Here is a 15,606-nt window from a genome sequence, read left to right on the forward strand (position 1 = left end):
GGGCGGGAGCGGGGGCTGGACGGGGCGGGGCGGGCGGAGCGGCACCACCCCCCGCCGCCAGGGACCGCCCTACGCGAGCTCGCGGCGGGAGTGGCGCGGACCCGCGTGTGCCCGGAGGCCCCGCCCACCGGCAAGGCGCACGCGCACTGGGCCCCGCGCGGGTTGGGGGGGGGGAGGGGCGGAGCCGCTGAGGTGGCGGCGGCGGCGGGAAGATGGAGGCGGCGGCGCTGGGCGGGTCGGTGCTGCCGGGCGCCCTCGCCCTCCTCCTCGTCCTGCTGCTGGTGGCGGTCGCGCTGCGCCGCGCTGGCTCGCGGAGGCCGCCCGCCGCTCCGCCGGACGGTGAGTACCGGGGGTCCGGGGCTGGCCGGGCCGGGCGGCGGCTGGGCTGACCCGCCCGCCCGCTCCTCGCAGGCCCCGGGACCAACGGCCGCGCCGCCGCCAGACCCGAGGAGCCCAGGAAGGCGAAGCCGCCGGCGCGGGCCCGGAGGGACAAGCCGCGGCAGCACAGCTTCACCCACCGGCTGCTGGTCGCCGCCCTCAAGGTACCGTGCGAGCCCCGGTACCGGCGCCTGGCGCCGCCCGCCCCCGCGCTGTGACCGCGCTCTCCCCGCAGGGCCACAGCGGCTCCGTGTGCTGCCTGGACTTCAGCAGCAACGGCAAGTACCTGGCGTCGTGCGCCGAGGACCGCACGGTGCGGCTGTGGAGCACCCGGGAGCTGGCGGCGCGGGAGCACCGCTGCCTGCGGGCCAACGTGCGGCTGGACCACGCCGAGCGCGTCCGGCTCAGCCCCGACTCACGGTAGGGCCGGACCCCCTCAGCTCCGCACCGTCCTCGTCCCCGCCCGGGGCCACTCGGGGTGTGTGGGCACCGGGATGTCCCGCGGGCTGGGCTGCACAGAGGCCACGTCCCTCCCGGGGCCGTGACAGCACCACAGTCAGGAGAGCAAGGGGCTCTTCACTGTGGTGCTCAGGGCAAGTACCTGACTTGCCCCCCGGAAGGCGCTGGGTAAGGTCTTTGGCAGCAGGGGCTGGGCTGCTGAGCCTCTCGGGGGCTTGGGAAGGTTGTTGAAAAGCACAGCTCAGCACTTTGTGCAGTGGCCTCTTTTAGAGAGGGGAAGGGGTCTGCTTTCCAGATGTGGAGTAATAAATACTGTTCTTTTCCAGTCAGTGTTGCAGCGGAGCTAACACAGGGAGAGAACTTGATGCCCTCATAAAGTGTGCAGCTTTTTATCTCCCAGTTTCTCTTTCCCAAGGTGCCACTGAATGACCTGTCACTTTACCTGTTGTCACTGGGCTGAGCTGAGGTAGCCTGTTCCTCAGTGATTCAGGGTGTTTGTCCTTCCACTCAGGGCTTTTATTGTTTGGCTGGCAAATGGCGAAACTATTCGTGTCTATAAAATGACCAAGAAGGATGATGGCAGCTTCACCTTCACTGCAACTTCTGGGGACTTCCCAAAGAAGCACAAGGCTCCTGTTATTAACATAGGGATTGCAGAGACAGGTACGGAAATGACAGAGCTTCTAACTCATTGAGATTCTTGAGATTGGGTTTGATTTCCTTGTAAAGTCAGAGCTGCCGGTTTGAAAGCATTGAGGTTTTTGGCATTTCTGCACCATTATTTGATTCTCTGTAGTCTTCTAGTTGTTACTTTTTAGCCTTTGTTTACTCCTGGGTAAATGGAAAGATGTAATTTTCAGACAGAATTGTAGGGACGGCAGCCGGTGGGTGAAGCTGTATTCCTGTAAGGACAGAATTAGCTCCTCCGTATGCACAGTCTCTTAATTTACATGTTCATGGGTGCTGTTGCAAAGAGGTCTGGTCTCAGTAATGAGAGGATCACTGTTCTCTAGCCCACCAGTCTCTGTTTAACCAGTCAAAAATCTCTCTGGTGAGTTCATATGGTCTCTCTTGGACTTCCAGGATTTTCTAGAACAGAGGCTGGAGGGCGAGGTACCTGTTAATGGTGAGGGCTTGAGGGATTAATGCTTCAAGTATGAGCCAGCAGACAGTTCGAGGCAGGTGGATGTGAGTTCACCTCTGTAATAGGAGGGCAGAGAAAATGTTATCTGAGACCTTTGTTCAGCTGTTAAAGTGAAAACTTAAACTTGTAACAAGTACCTGAGAGTAAATGGGGTAACTCCCTGTTCGAGATGGAAAAGGGGAAAAACATTGCACGTGGAAACAAGCAGGAGTCCAAAATGCCGGCACAACCAGTAATCCTGGGTAACAGCAGCATGAGTTGTAGCCAGCTGCCTGCCCCAGTCTGTGACTCGGAAGCTACAGAGTTGTGTTTGAAGTGCCTGGGGAGGATTGAGTCTGCTGCCTTGCTCCTGTGGTACCAGCTCAGTGCTGAGCCCTTTGGGGGGGATCAGGGGTGCTGGGGTGAGACACGGATGGTCTATGTGTGCCCATCGCCCGCTGGTGGCTGTGGGGGACACGGGGGCCCTGAGATACAACGGGCAACGTGTGCTCGCAGCCCAAAGGCCAGTGGTTCCCTGGGCTGCATCCCCAGCCCCGTGTGCAGCAGGTCAGGGAGGGGATTGTCCCCTCTGCCCCGCTCTGTGAGACCCCCTGCAGTGCTGGTCCAGCTCTGGGTCCTCAGCACAGACACACATGGACCTGCTGGAGAGGGGCCAGAGGAGCCACAGGAATGACCTGAGGCTGGAACAGCTCTGCTGGGAGGACAGGCTGAGAGAGCTGGGCTGTTCAGCTGGAGAAGCTCAGGGGACACTTTATTGTGGCCTTTCTGGACTTAAAAGGGCCCCATGAGAAACACATTTGAGCAGGGCCTGTTGTGATAGGACAAGGGCTGATGGTTTCAAACTAAAGGAGGGAGATTCAGGCTGGACATGAGGAAGGAATTGTTGCCCTGAGGGTGGTGAGAGCCTGGCCCAGGTTGGCCAGAGAGGTGGTGGATGAACCATCCCTGAGACATCCCAGGCCAGGCTGGACGGGGCTCTGAGCAACCTGAGCTGGTGAAGATGTCCCTGCTCATGGCAGGGGGGCACTGGGTGACCTTTGACAGTACCTTCCAACCCAAACTATTCTATGATTTTATGATAACCAGGAGCTGATTCTTCTGACGTGGCTTTTTGCTCTGTGCCAGCAGGCTGGCACTCTTTGAGTTTTGGTGGTGCTTTTGGTTTTCTTGACTGTGCAGCTGCAGGGGGGGTTGCCCTGTGTAGAGAGCCCCTCAGGCCTTTGATGAGTTTGTGGCAGCACTGGGCCTGGGACCTCTCCTGATCTTTGCCTTTTCCCCTGCAGGCAAGTTCATCATGACAGCTTCCAGTGACACAACCATCCTGATCTGGAGCCCGAAGGGTGACGTCCTGGCCAGCATTAACACCAACCAGATGAACAACGCCTACGCTGCGGTGTCACCTTGCGGGAGGTGAGGGCTGTGAGGGGTTCCCGGCTGTTCCGGCTGTGCTTAGGGGAACCCCAGGAGTGAGCAGGAGTGTTGCTCCTTCCCAGGGGACCTCATCCTGGTTGCACTTGGACTCGACATGCTTAGGGGTCTTTTCCAACCTAAACAATTCTACGATTCTATCAGTTCAGACCCTCAGCAGTTAGCTGTTATTGTAATGCCATTTTCTGAGGGTTCCACAATTTAAAAAGCGACTGTGGCCCCTCCAGGAGCGCTGACTCTCGTCTGCGCCATCTCAGACGTGCGGTGATTTGCGGTTGTCCCTCGGCACTGCTGTTCCTGGGAACCATCTCCTGGAGAGCTGGGAACAGCATTGGCCTCAGATGATGGAGGTGGGCCCATGAAACGCCACCTCTGGCTTGTCTGTAACCTTCTCAGAGTTCATTACAGAATTAAAATCTTTCTTACCAAGAGTTTGCTTATCAGGAAAATCGTGTTCTCTGCTCTGTCTGTCGCTTGTTGTTGCAGGAAGACTTGCCACGCTCAAGGTTCAGGCAGTTTGGGGATTAAAAACCCTTGGCTTTTTTATTTCAGATGTGGAGTTTCTCATGCCCAGACTGAAGGTGCTGCTCTGCTCCCCGGGGTCGTCTTTACCGTTCCTCTTACCAACTTGCTTTCAGGGAAAAGGGAAAACTATTTTTTTCAGCTGAGTGAAGCGAAGATGGGAATGTGGGAGTCTGGATGGCTTTTCCCCGCAGAGCCCTGTGGCGTGCACCCCTCCGTGCAGGGGTGCTGCCTCGGCCCCTGCCCCGCTCTGCGGGGCTGCCCCACAGCCCGCGCTCTCTGACAGATTCCCTCTGTCTCCACTTGTTCTCTTACCCAGGTTTGTGGCATCCTGTGGCTTCACCCCCGATGTGAAGGTGTGGGAGGTGTGTTTTGCCAAGAATGGGGATTTCCGGGAGGTGACCAGGGCTTTTGAGTTGAAAGGCCACACTGCTGGCGTCCTTTCCTTCTCCTTCTCCAATGACTCCAGGAGGTACGTGTGTCCCATCTGCTGCCCAACGCAGCGGCTCTGGCTCAGCCTCTCACCCCTCCCTGTTCCAGGGGCTGCTCCCTGCGTGCTCTCCTGGGAGACCAGGGTGGCAGAACCCTCCCTGCCTCGTGCCACCGTGCGTTCCCCGGGGTTTCCTCCTGTTCTCTGTGCTCTGGGAGGAGGACGAGGACAGCGTGTGTGTACAGACTCACGCTTCCCAAAATATCTGGGAGAACTTATCGCAGCCTTTCTGGACTTAAAAGGGGCTCCTAAGAAAGATGGGGACAGACTTTTGAGCAGGGCCTGTTGTGACAGGACAAGGGGTGATGGTTTAAACTAAAGGAGGGATATTCAGGTCAGACATGAGGAAGAAATTGTTGCCCTGAGGGTGGTGAGAGCCTGGCCCAGGTTGGCCAGAGAGGTGGTGGCTGAACCATCCCTGGAGACATCCCAGGCCAGGCTGGACGGGGCTCTGAGCAACCTGAGCTGGTGAAGATGTCCCTGCTCATGGCAGGGGGGGCACTGGGGGGGCTGGGAAGGGGCCTTCAACACAAACTGTTCTGTGATTCTATGATCTCTCTGTCCACAAAGGATTCCCAGTTTGCTGGCGTGGCAGGGTCGAGGTGCTGCCCGGTTTCCTCACCCTCACTTGTGCTCTGTCTCCTGGCTGCAGGATGGCGACTGTTTCCAAAGACGGGACGTGGAAGTTCTGGGACACGGATGTGGAATACAAGAAGCAGCAGGATCCCTACCTGCTTCTGACGGGGAAGTGCGAGGTGACGGAGCCTTGCCGCATCGCCCTGTCCCCCGATGCTCGCGTCGTCGCCGTCTCCAGCGGCACAGACATTGTCGTGTACAACACGAGGAGGGGCGAGGAGGAGGAGCGCTTCCTCGCCGTGCACGGACAGCCCGTCGCTGACTTGGCTTTTGACACCACCAGCCGCTACCTGGTGTCGTGCGGGGACCGGGCGATCTGCGTCTTCCACAACACGGCCGGTCACCGGGCGGTGGTGGAGGAGTTGGAGTCCATGCTCAAGAAGACTGCCAGCAAAGCCACGTGCGAGAGGCTGGAGCAGCAGGTCGCCGCCGCCCGCAAAGCGCTGGCCGCCATCTACGGCAAGAAGCACTAAAGCTCTGCCTGCAGCCGCACCCCCGGGCTCCCTGCGGGCGCGGGCGGCCGCCTGCTGCCAGGGGGGACTTGTTTTCATAACACTGAATAACTTGCAATAAAAGAGTGTGGGAAGCGCCGGGGGCCTCCTTGCTGCTGTGGGAGGGACAGCTGGACGCTGAGGAGGGGAACCCGAGGGGCTGTCCCCAGGGCTGGGCTTGTGTTGTTTCCTTCCACGGGCTTGTCCGCACTGCGTGTCCCATGGGAGGGCTCAGACAAGGCCAGGGAGCTTTTCTGGGGTTAAAAGAAGGATGTTAGGGGGTATGTTTTGGGTGTTTTTTTGGTTGGTCGGGGGTTTCTGTTGGGTTTTGTTTTTTTCTTTTTCAGAGGAGATGCCCACACTCAATTGTTGCTGCAAAAAGGGGGCAGTTGTTGCTGCTAAACGGGCCGCGCTCACGGAGCTGAGGCCAAGCACGGCCAGGCGCGGGGCCTCTATGCGGTGCGGGCCTGGGGCGCCGCCGCTCGGCGCTGAACGACCCGCCGCGTTCGTGCCCAGCGCTGGGCGGGACCTGCCCTAAAGCAAGATGGCGGTGACGGCGTCGCCCCGCCTCTGCACCGCCTCGTTGCTCGCAGGAGGGCGGGGCGATCTTGCGCATGCGTATTGCCCGTTCCTCCCGCCCCTTTCTGCCGGGCGTGGCGAGCGCGGTGACGCACACGCGCAGGGCGTGGGCGGGGCGGGGCGCGCGCATGCGCGGAGGGAGGCGGCGGGCGCAGCGGAGCCGGGGCTGCCGGGGCTGCGGGCGCCATGTCGGGCCGCTCGGTGCGCGCCGAGACCCGCAGCCGCGCCAAGGATGACATCAAAAAAGTGATGGCGGCCATCGAGCGCGTCCGCAGATGGTGAGAGGCGGGGCCGCGGGGGGGGTGGGGCCTGCCCGGCGTGCAGCCAATCACCGCACCACACGGGTGCCGGTGGAAGTGCTCCGGTAGCGACTGTCCAATCAGCGTGCTGCGTGAGGCAGCAGCCAATTAGCTCGCCCTGTCGGCTCGGGAATGCGGGGGGGACCGGAAGTGCCGGTGCTCGGCGGGCGTCCCATCCAATCACAGCGAGACGTGCGGGCTGAGGGGGCGGGGATGTTGGCGTGCTCTCGATTGGCGTTCGTCTGGGCCACTCGGAGCCTCATAGGCGGGAGGGCGGGGCTTGTTGCCGGGATACCCCCGGCCCGGCTTCCCGCGGCCCTGTTCGGGCGGGGGCGGCGGCGTCGCCGTGACCGTGTCCGTGTCCGTGTCCGTGTCCGTGACCGTGTCCGTGACCGTGACCGTGACCGTGTCCGTGTGTGTCGCGCAGGGAGAAGAAGTGGGTGACGGTGGGCGACACCTCGCTGCGGATATTCAAGTGGGTGCCGGTGGCGGACAGCAAGGAGGTGGGTACCGCTCCGGGACGGGCCCGGCGCTCCCCCGGCCTCAGCAGCCGGGCCAGGGCTGCCCGGGGCGGCGCCTCGGCACAGGCTGCGGCACTGCCGGCCCGGCTGGCGCGGCACCTCCTGCCCCGGCCCCGCGGCGTCCCGGCGCTGGGGCTGCTGTTTGGGCTGGTTTCCTCCCTTGCCTCACACCGTCCCGCTGCCCGCGGCGCTTTCTGCCTCCATCCCCGGGGATCTCCTTGCGCTTGGCGGTGCTTCTAAACAGGTGTCAGTTCTGTCTTGTGTCCTGATTCTGAACCCTCCGCAGCTGGAGTTTTGCCTCTAAGGCGGGTTAGGGGAGTGCCCAGAAGGGACGGGGCTGCACCAGCACATCCCTCTGGGCTGGGGGGAGCGAGTTGGACACGTCTGCTTCCTCTTGCCACCGGGGGCTCCTCTGACTTACTGCTTGTTTTCCTCTCCTAAAGAAAGAGAAATCCAAGTCGAGTGGCAGCACCGCCCGAGAACCCAATGGCTTCCCAGCTGACACCTCTGCAAACTCCTCTCTGCTGCTGGAGTTCCAAGGTGAGCCTGGCTGAGCCCTTCAAGCTGGGAGAGACCCTCAGGCTGTACAGAGGCTGGGATGTTGCTGGCTGATGTTGCTCCGTGCATTGGGACAGGCAGTGCGGCCTGCAGTGCAGGGCTGGGCTGATCCGCCTCTGGACTGGCCCTCCTGAAGCTGTTTGTTTGTGCTCTCAGCAAGAATCTTCATCCAGCTTCTGGGATGTCCCCGTGGGAAACTTCATAGGGCACCGGAGGAGTGGGGATTCCTGCTCCTGCTCTGCAGTCCCGGTGAGGGGGGGCCGGGAGCCGCCTGCAGTGGAGCCCCAGCGGTGACCTGCGTGGGATGGGGGGGCAGAGGATCTCCCTGACCTTGCCCTTGATCCCGGAGCACCGCGGGCAGGCTGCGGTGGAGCCATGTGAGGCTCAGGCAGTGCATGGACTTGCTGCCTGTTCGCAGTGTCTCAGCTCTCAGTGCGTCTGAAGACAATCAGGGGACGTGCTGGTACTTCAGAGCTGCGGTGGGAAGGGTTAACGCTGTAGGTCTGCGGTCCGGGACCGCTGTACCCGGAAAGGTGTGTGCCAGGATTGCTGCCCCTTTGGAGGCAGGTGCTGAGCGCTGCTCCTGGTGTCACATTGCAGCCCCGCGAGCAGTGGAGCTACACAACCCTGGGGCACCAGCAAGAGTTTTCCAGCCCTCAAATGCCTGACCGCTGTGGCCCTCCCAAGCTGGGGCTGTGAGGTTTGGCAGCACAGCACTTTGTGTCACCCCTGTGCTTTCTACTGATTTGTTCTGAACGGCTGTGGCTGCTCAGACTTGGTCCCTGGGCAGAACCACCCTCTCCATGGGCCAGTTGTGTAGCTGGTGCCTCCCGGTGAGGTGTCTCCTGCCCGGCAGCGCTTCCGTCGACCAGTGACGGTGAATCACCGATGCTCAGACTGACTCTGGCTCTGCTTGTCCTTCTCCCAAAGACCCCGGCTCGCGGTGCCGCCCTCGGCTGTGGTGCCCCTGGGTCAAGGTGCTCTTCTTCACTAGGTGCTGTTTCTGCAGATGAGAACAGCAACCAGAGTTCCCTGTCGGACGTCTACCAGCTGAAGGTGGACAGCAGCCCCAACTCCAGCCCCAGCCCCCAGCAGAGCGAGTCCATGAGTCCTGCACACACCTCCGACTTCCGCACGGACGACTCGCAGCCTCCCACCCTGGGGCAGGAGACGCTGGAAGGTGACGCTGGGCTGGGAGGGCCGGGGGTGGGCGCTGGGCGGGGGGAGGCCCTGCCAGAGCCGTTCCTGGGCCGGCGGGTGACCGGGGTGCTGCCGGAAGGGGACAGGGCAGCAGAGACTCGCCTCCTGCGCTGGCTCAGCTCTGAGCCCCCGCCTCGGCAGGTCCGTAACCCGTCTGTTCTCACCAGAGCCCTCCCTGCCTTCCTCGGAAGTTGCAGACGAGCCTCCCACTCTCACAAAGGAAGAGCCGGTCCCCCTTGAGACTCAGGTAAGGGAAGCGGGGTTGAAACCATGTCTGAATCTAGAAAAAAACCTGTAAATGTCAGCCTGGAATGACCCCTGTGAGCACATCAGGGTCTTCTGCTGACAGGATAGTTCTATTCTTGTAAATATGGGAAACAGTATTAATGAGTTTTTGCATTCCTGTCTCTGAGTGGCTTTTTAAGGTTTGTTAATATCCTAATCAAGAAAAGCACGTTTTTGGATGTTGTCTTTTTGTATCTGGATATGGCATATTGCCTTTGGCTACTCTATAGAGTAAGAACAGAGTTGCTGTTCTCCCTTGTGTTAGTTGAAAAGATACTCTCCTAGCTTAAGGAGTATAAGATTTGGAGTCAAAATAAGGTCCGTCTAAATTCTGTTTAATTCGTTTAGTGATATGTGGTTTAGAAGTAGACTTGGCGGGTTAATGGTTGGACTTGATAATCTCAAAGGTCTTTCCAACCAAAACGATTCTATGAATGCGCATGGACCCAGCTGGGCCCTTTCCCCTCGCTGCTGCTCCTTGTGGCAGAAGCACCGTGATGGGTGCGTTCCGCAGTCCCCAACCTCCCGGCTTCCCGAGCTGTCCCTGCTTCAGCTCAGGTGCCAAGGTGTGAGGAAAGGACATGGAGGTGCAGTAAAACAGTGGTTCTGGTGGGGGGCTGGAGCACAAGTGTGATGGAGCGGCTGAGGGAGCTGGGGGTTCAGCTGGAGAACAGGAGCTGAGGGGAGACCTTCTGATCTCTGAACTGCCTGAAAGGAGCTTGGAGCCAGGGGGGTCGGGCTCTGCTCCCCAGGAACAAGCGCCAGGAGCAGAGGAAACGGCCTCAAGTTGCGCCAGGGGAGGGTGAGGTTGGATGTGGGAACAATTTCTTCCCCAAAGGGCTGTGGGGCATTGGAACAGGCTGCCCAGGGCAGTGCTGGAGTCACCATCCCTGGAGGGCTGGACAGATGGAGATGAGGTTCTCAGGACATGGGGCAGTGCCAGGGGTGGGTTATGGTTGGTCTGCATGATCTTGAGGGGCTTTTCCAACCAAAACGGTTCTGTGATTCTGGCTGACTCCTGTTGCCCTGGAGCTTCCTCACAGGTTCAGCCCAGGGTGTCCCAGGGTCCGCGTGGCTCGGTGACACACTGAGCTCCTGTCCCTGTCCTCTGGCTCCTGCAGGTGACTGAGGAGGAGGAGGACTCGGGTGCGCCGCCCCTGAAGAGATTTTGTGCCGATCAGAACTCTGCGTGCCACACGGCCTCGGAGAGCTAGCCTGCCCGCCCGGACAGCGCTTCGCCAGCCCCTCGCAGAGCCGCTGCCCTCCCCGGGGGCCCGGGGTGCCTCCCCCAGCCCGCCCCTGCCCGGGGGACGGGCGCTCCCCTGCTTGCCCCCCAGCCTGCCCTGCCCTGCCTGCTCTCGGGGGCAGGAGCCCGCGTTCCCTGCCGGAGGGGGCTGCCACCGGTACCTGCAAATTTGCTTCTATTTATTGGCTCCTTCTCTCCCTGCTGACCTGTCCCGGAGCGGGGGGGTGTCCCATGCAGGAGAGGTTGTCTGGGGGGGCTCCGTGGCCCCCCGGCCCCTGGCAGATGCTGTTTGCCTCCCCTGCCCCCCTTCCCCGAGGTGCTGGGAGCGGGAGAGCCCCCCTCCACGGTGTGATTTGTCTGCTCCCTTCGGAGCAGAGGCGGGAGGTGGGATGGGGGTGGCGGGGGAAGCCCGAGTCTGCCCTGCAGCGGCTGGACGCGCTGGGACGCCGTGCAATAAGGTGCTAATTAAAGCCATTAGTGTCGGGAGGGACGGGAGCGCACCCCCCGCGGGGGCAGGGACCGGCTGGGCCCACAGCCCCTCCTGCGCCCCGGGGACCCCCGCCCCGTTCCCGGGAAGGATGCGCGGGGCGCCGCCCCCCCCCCAGGAAGCGCCCCCGGCCCGGGGCTCTGCCCCCCACCCCCGAGCTCCCGCTGCCCCCCCCGGCCCCGCCGCCCCGGCCCCCCCCGCCGCCACTGCATGTCCCGCCGAGTCTGTGATCGAGCCTGGCGAAGCCGAAGGCGCGGCCGCGCGTGGAAGTGGAAAGTTATTTTAGCACTGAATAGAATATTTTTAAAATTAAACTATTTGAAATACAGCGCCCTGTGTGTGCGGGGGTGGGCAGCGCTGTCCGGGTTGGAGACCGGGAACCCACCCCCCACCCTCCGGCGCCTGCGGCGGCCCCGGCCCGCGGGGCATCCCCGGCCCTGCCGCACCGGGCCCGCGCGGGGTCGCTCCGCTCCCCGCCGGTCCCGCCGCCCGGGGGTCTGTCGCAGCGCGGGGAGGGGGCGGTGGGAGCCGCTCCTGTCGCGACAGCCGCGGTCTGTTCTGCGCGCCGCCGCAGGAGAACGCGCAGAACCCTGCGTGCCAAGAGCCCAAGCCAGGAGCTGGGTTAACGGCGGCCGCGGATCGCCGGTGCTCTGCCTTCGATTCGCCCGTGCCTTGCAAAGGGTGCTCTTTCTTTTCCAGTTTACCCAATCCATCGCCGAAGCCGAAGGCATTTGGTTTCCTTTGTCGTGCTGCCGGTACAATCGCCAAGTGTTTTTAATAATTTATCCTTCCAGGATCAGGGTGACCAGATGAGAAGGACGCCCGCTGATTGATTTCAAAACCAGCCGTCCCGTTTTGTAGATATTTGGAAAACAGTTTTAGGAGGGAGATCCAAAAAGAATCTCTCTTGCCATCAGAGGAGGCGATGAAAGGAGCTTTGGCAGCGTGTGGGAGGAGGAGGGAGGACGGAGGGTGAAGACACGAATTGCTGCTGTCGGGAGCCAGCGCGGCTCTGGGCGTGGAGCGGAGTCCCCGCGGCTGCGCCGGCTGCGCTGAAACCGGCGAATACTGCACTGAAACCGGCGAATACTGCACTGAAACCGGCAAATACTGCACTGAAACCGGCAAATACTGCACTGAAACCGGCGAATACTGCAGTGAAACCGGCGAATACTGCACTGAAACCAGCGAATACTGCACTGAAACCGGCGAATACTGCGCTGAAACCGGCGAATACTGCGCTGAAACCGGCGAATACTGCGCTGAAACCGGCGAAAACTGCGCTGAAACCAGCAAATACTGCACTGAAACCAGCAAATACTGGGCTGAAACCAGCGAATACTTCAGTGGACACAGCAGCCGGGTCGCTGCTTTTCCTCAGACCATGGAGCAGTGTAGTCCCGGAGCAGAAGTGCAGCCACCGAGCTGTGGATCTGTAGCTGGAGCGCTGGTGTGTCCCATAGGTCTCTCACCCCGGAGCGCCTCCGCAAGAGGCTGCTGCTCCATGCAGGTGGTTCCTGTGCGCTGGGGGGTTCACTGCCCCCGTGCGCTGGGGTCTCATCAAACTCACTCCCCGTGGGCGCCACGTCTTGCCTTTGAACGGTGAATCATCGATGCTCCGAGCAGCTCAGGGTCCCGTTGGTTTGACACAACACTGTCATTCTTCACTATCTACACAGGATTTTCTTGAGTAAAATTGAGAGGGGAAGGTTCTAATTAATCATTTTAGTTACTCTTTAGTGCTGGGTTTTCTAAGTTCTGAACTGGAGTTCCGAACTGCAAGAATCTCTCTGCCCAGGTAAGCTGGTTATTCTGTTGTTTGGGGAGGGTTTTGTTTGTGTGTGTTTGTTTGTTTAATTAAAGATTGTATTTGACAGAACTTCTAGGAAGATAATGCAATACAAAGATAAGATTTTAGGCACACAACTGTTAGGGTATTTAGAAGATGTCACTGCTCCAAGAATGTTGGTTTTCCTGATTTTTCAGGTGTTTTGGTCTTTTCTCCTATTTTTGCCACTAAGTACGATACTTGATGCACACAGTTGCTGAGAACACACCCCGTGTTACAGGGGCACTATCTGCCCCTTACACTCAAAAATGTTTCTATGGACAAAAGAGAGAGAATAATTTATTTCTAGCATAACTGAAAGCTAAGTAGTCTGATCAATGAGTTATTATTAATCAAGATCTAGCTCTTATAGATAAAGACAAATTAATACCTATGTGAAAAAGTAATAATAATAATAGTTACCTGTATGTTTCCTATACCCATCCCCGTTCCTGGCGTTAGGCTCAGGGTCCTGCTGTCGATGGCTCCAGTCTGCTGGCAGTTGTTGGGGTGAGTCGTCAGCACCCCCAGTTCTTTTGTCAGGAGTGTGTAGTTGATGGTGATTGTTCCTTTTTCCTGCTCCAGGATCTGTTTGGGGTCACTTGCTGTAGGTTTGCAATGCACTTTTACACCTTGCTTTTAGTTGCTGGGCTGCAAGCTCACAGCTCCATGGGAGTTCAGTAAATCACCATGTCCCACAGGAGTTGGCCGCCTGTTCTGTGTTACCCTTACAGCCGTTTTGTCGCGCTCTGGGGCCACATTTCTTTATCTGGCCATCCGAGAGCTGATCTGGCCCTGGATCTCCTGTGCTCTGTCTCTCACCCTCCCACACATGAATTCAGCCCTGTGTCCCACGTCTGTCATGGTCCATTTGGTGATGGACTCGTGATAGTTCTTTTACCTTGATCACAGAGCGTAAAATTAAGGCGACCAAAATGCCGAGGGGTCAATCAAGCACTGTTACTTTATTAATTTGCCCATAAAGTGGCACGCGATAGAGAGAGAAAGAAAAGAAAGGGGAAAGAAACAGGGAAAACTAAAGGTAAAGGTGAGAAACAAGGTTGCGTTTCTCACCATCCAGTTCCAGAAGCTCCCTCTGGTCTCCGGTCCCGTGGAGTCCGGCTGGTCCTCCATCGTGGTTCGGGATCCTCTGGTGGGAAGATCTTCAACGGTGTCCATTCTGGTCTCATCTCTTATGCTTCTTCACCCCCCTCGCTCCCATTGCTTTAGGCCAGTCTCCGCCTTGATTTCGCAACCCAGGCTCGTACTGCGCAGGCTCGAAAGATCCACTCTTTCTCTTGCCAACACTCACATGTCCAGCATTCAGGGGTCTCCGGTCCATTGGGTGACCTCAGGACCCTTGGCGAGCTTCTGGCCGTGCTCCTTTTCATTGGCCATTGTTTGGGGGAGTGGGTGTGGACACGTGTGACTGAGGCTGCAGGTGAGAACACATCTTCTGGACGGCAGCTGTTGTCCCTGGGTTGAACAGACCCTCATGGCAACAGCTCTCAGGAGGCTGGGGCTGGTTTGGCTGAAGCAGCAGGTGAAGTCCACACAACAGCCATTGTCAGCAGGAGCCCCCGTATCGGAGAAACAGTGCAACACAGTGCTGCTCCTCGGGCCTCTCTCCAAGTCACTGTCCATCTGCTCTTTCGGTCAGGGCCTCAGTTCTCTAAGTTCTTGATGGTGATGTTCAGGCAAATGCTGCTCCATCTTCGGACCGACTCTCACAACATCTCAAGGCCTCTGCTGTCCTGCCAGATCTGTATTTCTGCGTCATCATCCTGTGCAGAAGCCCTGCTTGTTGCTGCTGTCTGTGTACATTGATGGTTGTTATCCGCACCCACCTGGTTAATTGAAAAAAACGCTATTCCAGGCAAACTAGCTGAAAAAAACCCTCCAAACAGGCCAACAAATCCAAACAAAGTAACCAGACCAAGCTCTGATTCGAGGCCTTGCACACTCGGTACAGTCCCCACGGCTCGGTGCAAGCAATGCTGTTCCGCTGGTCACCAGGGCTGAGCAGCGAGTGTTCGGGTGTCTCATTGTCTCAGACATTTATCTCAACCGGGAGTTAATTGTGCACCCTGCTCGTCAGGCTGGGACACACACGGGACAGCAAAGCTCAGCCCTGCCGGGGTGGAGAACCCGGCCTGGGCTTTATCTTCTAGGTGAAGACTTAGATTATATCAGAATCTGTTCAGCTATAAGAGCTGCGGTGGTTGCTGAGCCACAGATACCCCCATATACCAGCCCTGGAAGACAAGAGAGCAGAAGGAGCCACGGGCAATGTAAATGCTGCTGGGCTCCTGCAGAGCGGGGCTGCGGCTTTGGGTCAAGCTCTGAGACACATGGGAGAGACACAGCGTTCCAGGTCCTTTCCCAGTGTCAGAATCGCCCTCATCAGCAGCAAACAGCTATTTGCTCATTAAACATAGTCCATGGATTTTTTTTCCCAGATTTTGACCTATGGATGTATGTACTAATTGCTATTTTTTCTAATTATTTTTGTAATTTTGCTGTATTTCTGCACCTGCTTTTCGCGCTGCTCTCAGATCGTTGATTTACTGATCGGTTAATAGTGTTTCAGTGCAGCAGTTGCTGTTTCTCCGTGAGCATGTGCTTGCGTTTGAGATTTGTCTGTGTGCTGTGACTGGGTAAAGCTCTCATTTTAGCCTCTGAACTTAAGACAGGATTTGTGTTAATATTTTTTAAAACTACTGTCACCGGTTATTTTCGAGGAGCAGCATGTTTAGCATTGGGATGTCAGAGGTATCTGCATGTATTGCCCTGTATTTAACAGGAATGTGTATCTGTACATCAAAGACTGATGATGGTGCCTTTTCGCTTGCTGTTCTCGTTGTGTTTTACCAGTCAGGAGTGCAGGAGATGCTGCAAGTGGGCTGCCCCTCCTGCTTCAGCAGCAGCAACGTATCTGTCAGAGGAACACCTGAATAATGGAAAGGCAGATAGAAAGAACACAGATCTCTCCAAAGACACTTTTTCTTATTCCATTTAGAAGTCAGCCATGCCTGGAGCACGAGTTTATAGCTCT

The 15,606-nt window shown here is 58.4% G+C and overlaps 2 protein-coding genes across 4 annotated transcripts; both read left to right on the top strand.

Annotated features, from left to right (window-relative positions):
- Nucleotides 1–165: 165 nt before the first annotated feature.
- Nucleotides 166–5,647, top strand: TBL2 (transducin beta like 2). 2 transcript variants are annotated; one of them, XM_065037335.1, is made up of 7 exons: nucleotides 166–339; nucleotides 412–542; nucleotides 614–798; nucleotides 1,349–1,500; nucleotides 3,265–3,391; nucleotides 4,251–4,403; nucleotides 5,074–5,647. In XM_065037335.1, exons 1-7 carry the CDS (start codon nucleotides 213–215, stop codon nucleotides 5,528–5,530), a joined length of 1,332 nt encoding a protein of 443 aa, XP_064893407.1. In that variant the 5' UTR covers nucleotides 166–212; the 3' UTR covers nucleotides 5,531–5,647. The 2 variants fall into 2 exon arrangements, with proteins under 2 accessions (XP_064893407.1, XP_064893408.1); XM_065037336.1 differs by lacking the exons at nucleotides 166–339; nucleotides 412–542 and adding an exon at nucleotides 1,164–1,252 and having other exon boundaries at nucleotides 784–798.
- A 590-nt stretch (nucleotides 5,648–6,237) lies between these two features.
- On the top strand, nucleotides 6,238–11,051 carry BCL7B (BAF chromatin remodeling complex subunit BCL7B). 2 transcript variants are annotated; one of them, XM_065037346.1, is made up of 6 exons: nucleotides 6,238–6,405; nucleotides 6,854–6,929; nucleotides 7,391–7,487; nucleotides 8,500–8,685; nucleotides 8,873–8,952; nucleotides 10,112–11,051. In XM_065037346.1, exons 1-6 carry the CDS (start codon nucleotides 6,314–6,316, stop codon nucleotides 10,202–10,204), a joined length of 624 nt encoding a protein of 207 aa, XP_064893418.1. In that variant the 5' UTR covers nucleotides 6,238–6,313; the 3' UTR covers nucleotides 10,205–11,051. The 2 variants fall into 2 exon arrangements, with proteins under 2 accessions (XP_064893418.1, XP_064893419.1); XM_065037347.1 differs by having other exon boundaries at nucleotides 6,240–6,405; nucleotides 8,515–8,685.
- Nucleotides 11,052–15,606: the final 4,555 nt, after the last annotated feature.

Source organism: Columba livia, chromosome 20 (assembly GCF_036013475.1).
Source record: "Columba livia isolate bColLiv1 breed racing homer chromosome 20, bColLiv1.pat.W.v2, whole genome shotgun sequence".
In the NCBI taxonomy this organism is placed as follows: Eukaryota; Metazoa; Chordata; class Aves; order Columbiformes; family Columbidae; genus Columba; species Columba livia.